Raw genomic sequence first — 16,021 nt, forward strand, 5'->3', positions numbered from 1 at the left:
TTCTTTTGTACCCCATCGAGTGCTAGATACCTTCACGCTGAATATTTCCTTCTCCAGGACCTGCACCCACTCTCCATCTCCCTCCTTCTCTACCACTACCCTCCTCCTGGACAGACGACAGTTTCTCCTACATTAAAGATCAAATTAAGAAGGTCTAATTCAATCTACCAGAGTGACTCAACACAGTCTCCCTTCCACAGTTGCTCATTTGTTAATGTGTACAGTAGATGCTTCCTGAGATAAGTATCCCTTTTCCTTTCTCCAGTCTGAATTTCAACCCAGACCCTTGACCTTGTGAGGACCCCTAAGCTCTTCAGTCCTGAAGACACCCGTGTTTCTGGCTTTTCTACTCCTCTGCCTTCTTTTTTGTTTGACGTTGGTTCTAGCCAGGCCTTGGATCCCACTGCTGCTGACACAGGCTCTGCTTTCACCAGCCCGCTCTCACTTGCCATTGTCATAGCCTGCTGTGACCATGGATCCTACTGCCTTTTCTGGAAGGCGTTCTTTTTCTCCTTTTGCTTTCAAAGACCTTTTACCTTTAATTATTCTAATCCAGAGGAAAGAGCATCTCTGAATCTCCTCATTTAACTTTTCACTCTGAAATGGTCTCTAAGCCATAATCTTGTGAATCTTGTGAATCCAGTCAGGTATTTCTACTGGATCATTACATTATAGTAGAACTAAACAGTGACAGACAGATGGCTTTTTGGAATAATGAGCTACTGAGTTGTATTTCAAGGAGAATGTTTAGTGCAGTGTCCTGAATTTAAATGTAAAGCAAAGTACGAAAATAGAGTTTTATTTAAAAATTGGGAAAAAAACACAATCTGGATAATGGAATCTCCAAAGTTCAATTTGAATTAGGCTATTTGCATTGATTAAATCAGGTAATAACTAGATTTTCCTTTCTGTTGGTCATGTTGAAACATACTCATAAAATGGCTGAGATGTTACTTATCCAACATGAAAAGGAAGTAAGCGTTGTATTTACATATCCCTGTTCCAACATGCAAAAGAACACACAAGGTGAGTGCTTTGAGATTTATGTCTTATTTACTTACTCCTAACCCTTTGGCTTTCAGATTTGCTTGAAACTATAGAAGAGATCCTTCCGAGCCTCCCAGGAGATATCAGTGTTTGGGCAATGAAAGAATCTGTTCCACAAGGCATAATTTCACTCAAAGAAAAACTGAGCACAGCATCTGACAGTCAGGTGCCACACAGCCACCATGTTGCCTCAAACCTCAAGGCTCCTTATCTTTATATTTTCACTTCTGGAACAACAGGTAAGATCCATTTGTTCTTGAAACTTAAGAAGAATGCAGCGTATTTGCAAAGCAGCAGTTTCAGGCAAATCTCTGCCATGTGTAGTTGTAACTGAGCAAAGAACTCATTGTGCCCTTGACACAGAAAGCCAAACTCTGACAGTGGGAGTCTGCAGCCCAGTAAGGATTTATTGCAGGGTGCCCAGCCTCAGATCCACTCCAGCTTGATCTTTGAGTTAGGGATTTCTTAAAGGGGAAGAACAAAGAAGCTAGGGTTAATCATCAGCTTGTGACATTTTTGTGACAGTTTCCGGGGAGTCAGGCTGTCTCTGGTTTACAACTCTCTGACCAGGTGGTTCATGGCTTGAGGGTCTGTGAGCTCATCTCACCCTGGAGAAACAACCTGAGTTTACACGTCAATGATATCTATAATAGCTACTTTAGTACATTAACAATGTTATCCGCAAGAGTAATTTTAGTCATCTGACTCTGGTTGATTATTGTTCAGTTAGCCCAGAATTGAGGTCAGAGGGGACAAGAAAGGGAATAAAGCTTTGGATATAGAGAGATTAATCATAAAGTTGGTAAGAGAACTTGGTTTTAGGGGGGGCTCGGTTTCATAGTCACCAGACATCTCAGAAAGCATGCATCCAAGAAGGCCTGGGGTTCTTAGATCTTTGAACTCCCAAACTTGGATGAAAAAGGTAATTGCTTTAACTTTAACTTGACAAGTCACCGTGTTCACTTGGCCATTGTCTCACGTGGAAAGATTTTCTTCAAGTTTGATAGTACAAATGGCACAGGAATGTGTGAAGACTTGACCCAACCCGGTTGCTCAGAGTGTGGAATTTGGCCAGCTTCTTTGGCAGGATCTTTGCTAGCTTCCCTTGGATGCCTAATGTATAAAATGAAAAGATTAGTTTAAGTAATTTCTAATTAACCTGCTGGATTAAAAAATCCATTAGCCTACTTTAAAACAATTTTCTTAACTCTTGTATAAAATGTTAAATCCTAAGCACAATCCAAGTGTAGCTGCAATTTAAGCACCTGTAGCTGGCTCTCCTTGTTTTGCATAAGTTGATTGGAACATGTGGAAAACAAAATCTTGAAGGCATTGCAGGTTTGAGGAGGGATACAAAATAGAATCAAGTAACTAAACTTTCCTTTTTTTAGGTAAACAACAACACACACACACAAAGAATGTGAAACTACCTGAGAATTCAAAAGAAATATTAAACTTAATTGATTCTTAAGAAAAATTGAATGATATCTTTGGTAGTCTAAGTAAGCTTTTGTAATTAATTTGAAGGTGACTGGGATTTTGAATTAGAGGCATATTAAAATTATTGGTACTAATTTCTTATGCACAGGTAGTATTGTAAGCAAAACTACTCTTGCATTGGTAAAATTTTCTTACTTTTTTCTTTTTCTTTTTCCTATTTGGAGTCTAACAATGATCTCCTCTATACTGGAGAGTAGACTATGGTTTTCTTTTTGGCTTTGTTCGCAACAGCTTTGATAAATGAACTAGGAAATGCTAATATGTATCAAGTCGCCAGCATAAATTCAGACTGACTTTGGACTTTGAAAGAGTCAATAAAATTTTAGAAATTATATGCATTGAAAACTTCCAACGGAAGGTACTTGACCAATTTGTCTTTATGGTGTTTTCTTGTAAAAATAGAAAGTGACTCTGGTCTTCAAAACAATCTTTACCTCTCCCCCCTCCCTCCGACCCCCCTTCCCCACCCGAAAAGAGAATAGTGTGGAGCAGACTATTAACATCTTTTGTTCTTGAAGATTAAAACCAGAGTGTTTGATACATTTGCACAACAGGCTGAAAGCAAAAACGCTATTAATTTTTTCTGTTTGATATTTATTTGTATTAAAGTTATACAGCACAGAGATGAAAAATTCTAATAGTTTTAAAAATTTTAGAGAAAAGTACCCTGCTTACTCCTCTATTTCTCTATCCTGAAACCAATTACATTCAGTAATTTTAGATCTTTCCTTCTGTAATCACCTCCATTTATCTAAATAGATTTATTAATAGTATTTTACTGGATACTTAATAGGTACCTACTAAAAAGTATGTACTGCTTTTCCACAATGGAAGATGAGGATTTTATCTTCTTTCTTTACCACTCTCTCCCTCCACTCATTTCTTTCTTTCTGGTGTGGATACTTTCTCTCCCCAATGTCACCCTAATAGTTTCATCATAAATTTTTGTTTGATTGGTATCAGTATCATAACTTAGTAAATACTATTGCTTGCTGAGCTCTGTAGTGTAACAAAATTATATTTATTTCCTTTCATGTAAAACTCTCCCCAACCTTGGATTAATCATTTGTTTTTGTTTGTTTGCTTGCTTAGTTTTCTATACACCTATAAGTGGTTCGTACCCATCCCTTTATCAAAAAGTAACTCACCTTTAGATATTGAAAAGCTAGTCTGTATTCTTTCAAGCCCACGTTCTTGGCTGCACCTTTCCTCCCTATGATTCCAGTCTTGACATGTTGCTCTCTTACTGTCCTGGGTTCATTCCTCACCATCCCCCTGAGAATTCCCTTCAACTCTTTTCTTTTTTTCTGATCCCTTGATTCTTAGATTCTAAATTCATTTCCTTAGTTTGCTTTTCATTTTATCACTGCACTGCTTTCATTAGCTGCTTGATAAAGAGTATTTAGCAGGTATGTTTTAAGTCCTTATATGCCTGAAAGTGTCTTTTTCTACCCTTACACTTGTTTGTATAGAATTCTAGATTAGAAATTATATTGATGCAGGGGTTTGAAGGCATTGCTTTTTTATCTTCTGTCTTCCAGTACACATATTGAGAAGTCTTTTTCTTTCTGATTTCTAATCCGTTACTTGCAACCTGGTATTGTTTTTCTTTCTTTCTTTTTTGGGATTTTTAGAAACTTTTATTAGCCTTCAGTAGTCTATGATATCATGATTATTTGTACTGGAACCAGTCTTGCTTATCCATTTTGCTGGTAAATTTGTAAGCCTTTTAAATCTAGAAACTCATGTCTTGCAAGTCTAGGTACTTGAAAATTTTTTTTTAAGGTGTCTACATATTCTTCTTCCTTCTTTATTTCTATTCTTTCTGCCCATTCCCTCCTTCTATTATATTTGTTTGCTTGTTGGTTCTTTTATCTTTGGAACTCTAACTTTTTAAAGATTGGCCTCCTTGCACTTAGTTATTAATTTTCTAATCTTTTATATCCTATTTTCTTTCTGTTACCTTTTGATTTACTTTTTTTTAAGTGCAAAACAATAAATTTTTATTTGTTCACAGTTAAACACAAGCAACTGCCTTGACATTTAGAGCATTCTAAGAAGAAACCCTTTTGATTCCAATTCCCATTCACTAAGATTGTACCATTTCAACTCTTGCAGTTCACGTTTATGGCATCCGATGTGGATTGTTTGACATGCTTTTAAAATCAGGATGGGAAGGTGTAAACCTTTTGACAAGAGATGACTTTCTAAAATTTAAGTTTTAGCAGTCAGCCAAAAAAAAAAAAATCTGTTTTTCACTGATGGGACCCCTTGATTTACTTTTTGAGAGATTTATCTTTTAACCCTTGTGTTCTCTTACTATTTCTCATTTTGTAGCATGTTATTTTTGTATTATTGATACTTCATTGTGTCATATCTCTCAGAATATTAATATTTTTTGAAAATTTCTCCTCTCTACCTTGTCTCTATTTTCTCTGACATCCTTTTATCTTTTGTTTTATGTTGGTCTCTGTTCTTTACCCTAGAGGATTTTCTCAAATATCTTGTGACCTTTGGCTGTTCATATTTAAAATGCAGCCACCAAAACACACACACACAGAAACAAACCAGATCCTAACTAGAAGCTCTGTGTGATTGAGTGGGATTGTGGGCTGGTTATTTTCATTGTTCATGACATTTTGTTGGGAGATTCGTGACTGTCAGTTTTTACTTCTGGGCGCTTTAGATTCCTCACATAAGAATCTTGAAGGGAAAACTAGTCAAGTGTGGAAAGGGAGCTGGAGAAGGATGCAGACTTTCTTTTATTCTCCCTACTTGTTCAACCTCTCTTCTTCCTGGTGTTTCCAGAGGCTCATCTTTTTCCAGAGAATACACATTAGCTCTTATACCAGTGTGGAGGAAGCAATCTGGGGCTGTAATTTTATTTTATTTTATTTTTTGCATTTTAAAATATCAAAAGCATTTATTGACATTCTTCCAAATTTGGATTGTGAATGATCTTATACAGGGAAAGTTATACAGATAGCATATCCTGTTAGCTTAAAGTTCTGAGCAACATGGGGTCTTGTAGAGATCAGAGCAGAGCAACATACAGAATTAGGCATATAGTAGATGTCATGCTTTATAAATACAAAGCTATCAAAGAATGTAACAAAATCACATTTTTTACTGACTAGGGCCCTTGGACTTTTTAATCAATAGAAATTGATTAAGTTCTACTCAACAGAAATTGATAAGAGGTCAGATGAGGGATTCATGCTAGGCTTTATTGGACTCATGCTGCAGCATGAGGAAGTGAAAACAAGTAACAGGTACCCTTACTCGCTGAGGAGGGACTGGTTCCTTAAATGGGGTGAGGGTAGGGGTGGATTGGTGGGTTGGGCTGGGGGGTGGCTTAGGTGTTCTGCCCACCCCCTTGGTGGTACTTTGTGCAGGGATCACGTGCAGTAACCTGCTTTTGCTCCGGGCACCTAAGAAATGGCAGTTGATTTGTGGCCTTTTTGTATTTTATTGTTCATAATTGCCTCAAACTGTGCATGCATGCAGTTATTTTTAGTCCCTTATAGTTTCTTTGTATTCTGTTGCTCAAGGTGAAGCAACTCCAATAAAGGATCCCAGGCGCCAGCTCCCAACCTGTCTCACGTTGAGTCTTGTTAGAGACTTGATTGACATTTTTTATTAAAAGCATCTCTCTTGTTCTCTCTCTCTAATATAAGCTGATGTCTTGCAACTCAAAACCCAGAGCTGAATTAAGTGATGATAATTGTAATAAACATGAGAATTAATATTAGTATGTCACCTATTATCATAAAAATCACTTGAATCTCACATAAAAATTTTATAATGTTGATAACGATGAAGGTGTTGGTGCAAGTTACGAAGTGATGTAAAGAAATGAGACTTGGAAAAATTAAGATGGAAGTAGAGTTTGCTCATAGGCCCTTTCAGGCAGGTTATAAGGGAGCATTTTGGATTATATTGAATGTTTCCTAATCATTTTACTACTATGAAGTCCTGTTTGCTCATGCTCACCAAAATATTATATCCATGGACCCAGGAACAGACTTAGAATATCTCTGAGTAAGGAAAGGATTGCGGTCAGTTTTTATACCATTCACATGTCTTTGACCTGGGAGATACTGTGAGATCTTGATGAACAAGGGGTGATTCCCTTATCTATGACTCTAATGGAATTGCATCTTAAACAAAACTCCCATTTAGCTCCCTCTTTATAGTTCCATATTGATATTCCACTCTGGGGGCTACCTGGTCATCAAGTTTCTGAGCCTCGCTGGGGTTCTGTGGGAGCAAACCAACTTTCTTCAAGGCTTCAGCTTCGGTTTCATCTTCTTGGGTCTGCCGTGTCAGTCACCAGTTGTCCATCTGCCTTTCTCTTTTTTTCTTCCTTCCTTCCTTCCCTCCCTCCCTCCCTCCCTGCGCCGGCTCTTAGTTGTGGCATGTGAATTCTTAGTTGCGGTATGCATGTGGGATCTAGTTCCCCGACGAACCTGGGTCCCCTGCGTTGGGAGTGCAGAGTCTTACCTGCTGGACCACCAGGGAAGTCCTCATCTGCCTTTCTAAAATTGTGTTGCTGTCATCTCCAATTCCATTCTTTTGGCCTATGTATGTGTTCAGTCTGCCAGCTTCTGGTTCTGTTGTTGCTCACTGAAATTGGTTAGGTGCCTGAAGATCTCTAGGAAAGGCTATTTAAGCCTGGTCAGAGCAGCCTTGCCTTCAGCCACTCCGGTAAGTAGTGGGAGGGGGAAAAAGACAGAACTGCCTTCCATGCTGCGCCTGGGGCCAGTTGCTATCACCATCTAAGTCTCTATTTACTTTTGTCTCTCCTTCTCTTTAATCTTATGGATTCTTTCCTTTTTCCAAAATTATCCCCGAATTCCCCAGATTTTTTCATCCCTGCCCCTAAATTGGTTTTCTCTTGATATCATCTGTTCCTCCTCCTCCCTGCTAATCCCCAATTCACTGACCACAGCCTCACTCCCACCTTTACGCCTGGACCTTATCCCAGTGGTCTCCTCACATCTGCGGACATGTGGGGAGTTTCAATGCTAGGGATTCATAGAAGGTTAGAAGAGCAAAGGACTTCAGAGACCATCTAAGGTAGCATTTCTCCAGGCATGTGGCACAGCATGTCCCTTCATGTCTACAAAGAAGGGAAATAAAAGTTGTAAAGGGGCTTTATGACCACATGAGCTTGAGAAACATCATTGAAGAAATAGTAACATTTCTGTACTGTTGGGCTGGTCGAAAGCTTTAATATGTTAATGTGCTTTCTAACTCTTCCAAGAAGGGACTCTAAATTGCAGTTTTAGCAAGCTTCATTTATTCTGTTGGTTCTTCTTTCCTTCTTTAAAACTTTAAACTCCATGAACCTTTGATCACTTTCATTTGTTGGATAAGCTCCTATCTGTTGTCTCCTTTATCAAAAAGTCTAAGTATCTTGAATGGTTTAATAATAAATTAATGAGATCATTATTCACTTAAAGCTAACCAAATTAGGAACGAAAACATGACTAATACGCTCACTAAAGTGCTTTACAGGAGTGACATAAGCACACAGGTGGAAAATAACTAGATAAAGCATCCTTCTTTTTTCGACATACCTCCAACTGAAAAGTTATTTTTAAGGCTGGGTTGCCATGAAGTCAGGAACAATATGGAAAGTAGGGAATATGGTGACTGAAGAACAGTAGGTGGGAACTTCTCGGAAGCAGAAAATGCATAAATATTTGATTCTCTCAATGAAGAAGAGAAAGGCATTGCATTATCAAGGATCAAGGATGCTAGTCTCACTCAAAATCTTTATACATGGCTTTGAGGAGAAATTTTGGAGGGATTCCCTGTGCATGTGGATGACAATAAACCCTTTTAGGGTGTGAGATGCCAACCTATCAGGAAAAGCCACAGAAACATCTTTTGAAAAAATGTAATAAATGAATTTTGGTTAGGATGGTAGGCAAGATCATGCCAATTTTGTGTATGAGATCTTCCAGTTAATGGAAATGGAGCACAAAGCCTGTCAGAAAATATCAAAGCAGGTGCAGCAGCAGGGTGGACTTGAGGCTCACCCTGGTGAGTGTCTGGAAGTCACTGTAGACTGGGGTTCATAGCTACATGTGCTGTCACCAAAAACCCATGACAACTTGGGCTTTATTCGATAAATATGTTGAACCAGAGAAAGAATGATATATTTTTGGCATCTTTATAGCAGATATGGCTCTTTGAACCTTATGAGATCTCAAACTCTATGTAATTTTATAGTTTTAATCCTTCTGGGTAGATCTAAGATTCTAGAGATTAATTACAGTTGTAGCTGACATTTGTATGGCCCCTTTTACCGAGGGTATAGACCATTTTGATGTATTTTTGTCTCAACTGCTGTTGTAGTTGATACCAGCATAGTATCTATTCTATTCTTTCTTTCTTTCTTTCTTTTCTTCTAGGTCTCCCAAAAGCAGCTGTGATTTGTCAGCTGCAGGCTATGAAGAGTTCTGCTGGATTATGGGCTTTTGGTTGTACTTCCAATGACATCATTTATATAACCCTTCCTCTGTATCATAGTGCAGGATCTCTCCTGGGAATTGGTGGATGTATTGAGTTAGGTAAGCTTTTATTTTCTGTTTCATACGTTCTCAAAATGCCTAATAATTGGAACTTGCCTTCATTAAAGTGCAAAACTCTATCAGTAGAATTCAGAGTGATCGTGTGCATGTTATACAATTATAAAAAAATATTTATTAAAAGGACACAATTTCGTCACATACTTCAGTGTATGCCTGAATGGAAGGAGCAGTAATTTGGCCTTGTGGTTGGATATGGCTGTAGACAGGACTTCCCTCTCCATGTGGTTGCTCACCCTTGAGTGGTTGCCGCCCCTGCCCTTAAATGGTGGTAGGAGCCTTCCCAGAGGGTGAACTCAGAAGCTGTGTAGCTCTTAAGTCTTGGCCTCCTTGGAAGTAACATGGATCATTTCACCTGCACTTTGTTGATCAAAGCAGGTCACAAGGCAGTTTAAATTCAAGATTTGAAGCGTGGGGAAAGAGACCCCACTTCTTGAAGGGAAGGGTGGCAAATTCACACTGCAAAGGTAAGGGCGTAGGAGAAATTGTTGAGGCTATCTTTGCAAACACTGTACCCCAGATAGCCAAGAAGTCAGTTGGTAGAGCTGGTGACTCAGTAGATTCCATTCATAACCATGCTGAGATTATGTGTCTGTTACTAGTTAGCCCAGAAATAATACACAGAGATAATTCACCGTTATTTATGTTTGTCTAAAATACTATAATCTTATAGAATAGTATATTTAAAGTATGATCAATGTCCACAATAAATAAAGATGAGAGTCAAGACATTAGCATTTTCCTTGGAACATATTCATATGACTGACATTGTTATTAAAATTAGGTTGTTAAAATTAGCAGTCATCAATGAACCTTTTTGTTGGTGCTTTCATACTAACTCTACCTTACCAGCTCTCAATCTCAAACTATATTGAGACTGCTTAAAAGTTTTTAGAAATGAATACTATGTATATATTCAACGTTGAAAGTAAGTGAATATTCTTGGTTTCTGTGAAGAAGGATGACCTTATCTATATTCATGCTCTAATACTTGTAATTCTCCTACATATTTTGACTGCTTCTTTCATCCCATATATTACAAAAAGTATATCTATAGTCAAAATATAAAATTACGACATGAATATTTTTAAAAGACTTATTGGACTGGTATATTAATGTTTTCAAATGAGCTTGATATAAATGGCCACTGATGGATTATAAAAGGCTTGAAAGTGAGCAATAGTGTTCTAGACAGAGCAACATCATTTGTGTTTTATGTTCATCCTGCCCTTGAATTTTTTTCCCTTTTGCCTTTTTTATACCTTTTCTCGTAGGTGCTACTTGTGTGTTAAAGAAGAAATTTTCAGCAAGCCAATTTTGGAACGACTGCAAAAAGTATAATGTGACTGTGTTTCAGTACATTGGAGAACTTTGTCGCTACCTTTGTAAACAACCTAAGGTAAGAGTAATCATTGTCAGAGAGAAAACGTAACTTCAGAAAGAAAAAGAAAATAATTGAGAGAAAATAATTGGTTTGCTTGTAATCCATTTTCTTCCAGAACATAGTTTAACTGACTTACAAAGATATATGCAAAACCCCAAGATAAAATGAGTATAAAGCAAGTCAGAGAAAATAAAAGGAGGATATCAGGAATGTGCTAATGTGTTTTATATTGAGGCAGGAGAAGACAGACTCGCAATCCAGTCCACTTCATGTTTAGATGGATTAAAATTTCTGTAAACATAGCATGCATCTGATTATGAAATTATTTTGTGTTTACAGAAAGCAGTTATTCCAAGGGTTGAATTAGATCGTCTTTTAAAATGCTGGTCTTTAAATAACACTCAGAAACTAATAACAATGATTATACTTGTTTTTCTATTTGTTTTCTTTTGAATAAGTGATTACATCAGAATATCTTTTTGTTTGGTTTTGCTGTAAACTTAAAAAGAAACTTTGCTTTGATTTGCACTTGTCTCCCCACCACCTCAAGCAATCATTTCCATGAACTTTTGATAAATTGCCCCCTTCTGAAAATAGACCCGCAGAGACAGTTGCATTAGCCTAAAGCTTGTCTTTGTTAGTTCGTTTGCTTTTTTGCCCTCAGAAGTTGTTGTCCTTTTCCTGGTCTCATTTGTATTTTGAGATGCTTATTTTTTCACTGTCTGATTGTCTAAGCATTCTTGAGGCTACAAGGAAGTTTCTCAGCCTGTAATCAAATCAAAACCAGCCCCTTTGAAGGATGGTGACAGAGGTTGCCTTTCTTTACCCACAGCACAACTGAGACGAGGCTGGAGGCATTTAAATAAGACTTTATTAAAGATATGGAATTACACAGGAGAGATAACACAGAGAAGAATCTGAAACTGGATAATCTTATTTACAAAATGCCTGTAAATTTAAGCTTGGAGTTTGCCATGGAGAGACCTTCCATCTAACTCCTGACCTGCCTCCTTGTGGGAGAAGCCATCCTTCCTCTTTTTTTTTGGTCAGGAGTACTTCAAATAGCTAAAGATTCCCCACATCCATAGCTAAGACAAGGAGTCCCAGAAAAGTGTTTTAGCTTTTTGACCTTTATTTTCCTCTAGGAGATTTTGCCAATATCAGAGTTGTGGTCTTACCTGAGGATTCCCAGTAGAATAATTATAATGCCACAAGCTACGTATTTTCTCATATAGTTTTCATTGTATTCTTTGATGATATGATATCTGGACTATGTAATTTAAGGAATTAATGCCCTCCAGTAAAATGAAAGCCTCCTTCAGTATAGGACATAGTAAGCACTACCTAATGAACTTCTTCATGGCTTTTCGAGACCGTGCCCCCAGCCATTCTTATTTCCTCTCATCCTTTATTAGCAACATTAACTTTGGCAAGATCATTTGCTCTGTAAGGATCTATTGAATGGTTGGATTCATGCATTAATTTTTTTCTAAAGTTTTACCACCTTAAACGATGCTGTACTTAGTATCTTCATGTAGGGCCTCAGAAGTGAAGGTAGTCAAAGGGCATGGGTATTTTGGCGATTTTTTTATGGCATATTTCCAGACTGCTGTTCAGAGTGGTGGATGTGATTTAGAATCTCATCGACAATGTGGGAGTATGCCCACTGCACAGTCTCTTATCAATGCTGAGTGGTATTAAAAATAGTGGTCTTCCAGTGTCCTTCATGGAAAACTAGACACTAGTTGTTTGTTTTTGTTTTTGTTTTTGCGGTACGCGGGCCTCTCACTGTTGTGGCGTCTCCCGTTTCGGAGCACCAGCTCCGGACGCGCAGGCTCAGTGGCCATGGCTCACGGACACAGCCCTTCCGCGGCATGTGGTATCTTCCCGGACCAGGGCACGACCCCGTGTCCCCTGCATCGGCAGGCAGACTCTCAACCACTGCGCCACCAGGGAAGCCCGACACTAGTTGTTTTTGTTGTTGTTGTTGTCAGTCAATAACGCTTGCATTTTACTTACGTGGGTAACACCTAAAACACGTTATGCTTTTTAAGCTTCCTCAAAAGTCCCTGTAGGATGGAGAACAGGGAGAACAGGCCAGTTTCCACGGCCCACCCTGTCAACTATGGTAGATGAAACCCAACTTGCTTGGGCTTCGTAGTGATATTCTGTTTGAACAAAGAATGTCCTATTTTTTAAAAAAAAAAACGAGGAAAAGATTTCTAATTTTATTTATAATTTTATAGACTAGAAACAAACATTTTTAATTTCTTTGTTAAGATTACTGACAAGGTGGGATAGTTTTCTAGCTGTATTTCCCTCTTAAAATACCTCTTCTGAGTCTTTTACTCATTTATCTCTTTGGCACATAATGTTTTATCTTATTCATTTGAGCTCTCGTTTCATATAATAAAGGAACTAACAGTTCATCATATTTGCTACAAGTCTTTTTTTCAAGGTGTTTTCCTTTGACTTTTTAAAATGAAATGAAATAGTCTTTTCACCTCTCTGAATTTGTAATGCACTGATTCGGGGGAAATACTATAGCTGCAGAGAATTTGAGAGAACTGAGAATTGAAAGCAGAACTCCTGGTTGATTTTAGCTATTAAGTATTCTAATTCTTAATTAAAGTTCTTTGAGGAAAGACTAGTGTTTGTGTAATAATCTCTAACCACTTACCTGAAGACAAGTTGAGGAGGAGAGAGAGAAATATAGATTTGCCAAAGGAAAACTGAATGATTTTTTTTAGCAGAGATGCATTGCATTACCTAATCCTCTTTGTTGATTTCTCACAGAAAGAGTACAAACAGTTCTTGGCATTAAAGATTGGAAAAGGGAGAAAGTCATTTTGTTATGACATCTTATCCCTTCAAGGACATCTTGCTTTCTTGCTGTCCAGTGTTCATTCCTTTCAGTGAACTTCCCCTGAAAGGAAGTGTTAGTGTCTGCTGTGCAGCCAGCATAGCAGGGGGTTCAAGTAGGGCCACAGAGTGAACAAGTGACATGGTCCACACCCTCAAAGAAATTAAATTGCACGTCTCATGAGCCGTGGTTTGAAACCCCATAGATATTTAATATAAATCTTTAAAAGAAAGCGAAACCACGTATTCCCTAAGTATATCCAGAGTTGTTGTCAATCTCAGGTAAGTAATATATTCCAAAGGACATTTACCTGCAGGCAGAAGCCACAGTCTGAGTTGAGTGTTTGTATATAGTTGTATAAAAACATCCTAGGGTTGGTTTTCTCTGGCTGGAAGCACTTAGCACCCCCCACCCAACCCCATCTTTTTTCTCTTTTTAAAAACTCCAGTTACAAAATTTCCTTTCGCATAAACACTGGATGTGCCTCAAACTGCTGGCAGCCGCACTGTCCTTAAAAAAAAAAAAGCTGAGGTACTGGCTTCTCTTAGTCATGGAGGGTTGGGGTAATTATCCTCTTCCCCTGAGACTAGGAAGGCAGCTCTTTCCCCACTTTCCAGTCTTCCATATTTTCTACATTACTGAAGACCATCATACATTTATGATTGGGTCTAGCTCTATATTTTCTTAATATTAATACTGCATTTAATATAGACAGGTGAGGAATGTGGTGGAACTCTAGACATCAGTGATCCTCTGGGGGACTCTTGCTGCGCAGTTTATCTTATTTAAATAACTCTGCCATACCTAGGGATTTACCTAGGAATAGGATCATGTCACTCATTCATTCATGCAAGTAATGTTGTAGGTTTGAGTCGACAGGGGCACAGAAGACAAACAAGACCCCTTTTCTCACGTAACTTACACTCTGGTTTGAGGAGAGAGAAAATAAGCCAGCAAACACATGAAGAAAAGTGATTACAGATAATGATAATATTATGAAGAAACAAAACCAGCTGGGGTGATGGAGACCAATAGATTGAATGGTCAGGGAAGACTTCATTGACATGGTGACCTGTGAGCTGAGGAATCGTTATGACAGGTGGGATCCAGCCATGGAAAAGCTGGGGGACTGCAGTCTGGATGGAATAAACTGAAAACGAAGCAGCCCACAGAGGACATAGCCTGAGTGTTTAAAGAGAAGGAGCTGGGTCATCCATAGACCAGATCATATGGGGCTCAGTAGACCCTGGAGGAGAAATTTGATTTTGTTCCCATCAGAGTATTTGGAAAATGATGAAGGCAAACTGGAAAATACTATACCAATTTGGGATCTATTTTGAAGGAAAGATAACAAGACTTGTTAGTTCAAGAATAGGGAGTGAAGAGTGAACAAATGGATAGAATCAAGGATGAGTCCCAGGTTTCTGGTTCAAATGTCTAGGCAAATTGCAAACCATTTGCTGAGATAAGGAAAACTGAGATTTGGGGAATGAAAATAAAATTTCTTTTGGACCTGTTAAGTTTGGTGTGTTAATTAGACATCCAGGGTAAGAAGTAAAATAGGCAGTTGGATGCAAGAATCTGGAGCCCAAAGAGTGCAAGGGATGGGATCTAGTTAGCAAAGACCTATATTATAATGCATAAGTATGATGCCTATTTTTCAAGTTAACATTATAGTTTATCATTTACACTATATAGTTTGTCTATAGCTCTCAATGTGGAACACCCACTTTTTGACATTCTCAAGGCATAGCTTATATTCTTTAGTATATATTTGTATATATGTTTTCTATTAATTATATCCTGTTTCTTCATTCTGTTTTCTTAAAATCTAAGATATTTATTGGGAGCCAGAAAGTATACTTATGATTCTGGATACTGTAGTGAAAATATATTAAAACTTCGACAAAACGGATTATGCTCAACTCCCATCATGAAAAGAGAGACATTTTTAAACACCTGAATGTTTGATAAATATTTGTTAAATATTTTTCATTAAATATTTTTCATTAAATTCCATATGGATTGTACTAAATTTGTCACTAGTAATGTTTAGACAGTCCTGCAGTGAACCCCTAAGTGTTTTTTGAGGGTAAAAAAATGAAAATGTTGAAATTGATGACGTGAGATTTTTTTCAGACTTCAACATGAAAGGACACCTACTTTATTTTCTCCAAAGAAAGTCTATCATTTCTTTCAAGCTTTAAGAGGTTTCCTTGTTATATTTAGATAAGATGTAAGGATAAAGACAATGCAACAGTACCAGAGAATAAAATTCCAATAGGGGCGACTAAATGATGCTGACTTAACCTAAATCTCTTGAACTTGTTCGTTTATTTGTTTTACCAGTTATGTTTTGAATGGGTCTGAAGACAGGTAGAGGCTAAGTGCATTGGCATTACCTTGTCCCTGATTCAGGGCATTACCATTTATTCTTTTTTCTAATTGAAAATGGATATTTTTAAAGCATTTATTCTTTTTATCGTGTTTTCATTTTCTTAGTTTCTGTATAACTTCAAGTGTTTTTCCATTATGTTTTCCCCATTTCACGTCTTGTGAAAGATGTAGTTTCTCAAAGCATTAAGCTGTGGAAACTTTTTCATCACACATGGTAACCTCTAAGGAATG

At 37.8% G+C, this 16,021-nt stretch overlaps 1 protein-coding gene across 1 annotated transcript in view; it reads left to right on the plus strand.

The window, feature by feature from the left end:
- SLC27A6 (solute carrier family 27 member 6) overlaps positions 1–16,021 on the plus strand; it is a 65,138-nt gene that overhangs the window by 9,897 nt on the left and 39,220 nt on the right. The window contains exons 2-4 of the mRNA XM_007459993.1: positions 1,083–1,286; positions 8,970–9,128; positions 10,421–10,545. Of these exons, the coding sequence (XP_007460055.1) occupies positions 1,083–1,286; positions 8,970–9,128; positions 10,421–10,545 (488 nt within the window). The remainder of the gene's footprint in view (positions 1–1,082; positions 1,287–8,969; positions 9,129–10,420; positions 10,546–16,021) is intronic.

Source organism: Lipotes vexillifer, unplaced genomic scaffold (genome assembly GCF_000442215.2).
Source record: "Lipotes vexillifer unplaced genomic scaffold, Lipotes_vexillifer_v1.1 scaffold44, whole genome shotgun sequence".
In the NCBI taxonomy this organism is placed as follows: domain Eukaryota; kingdom Metazoa; phylum Chordata; class Mammalia; order Artiodactyla; family Lipotidae; genus Lipotes; species Lipotes vexillifer.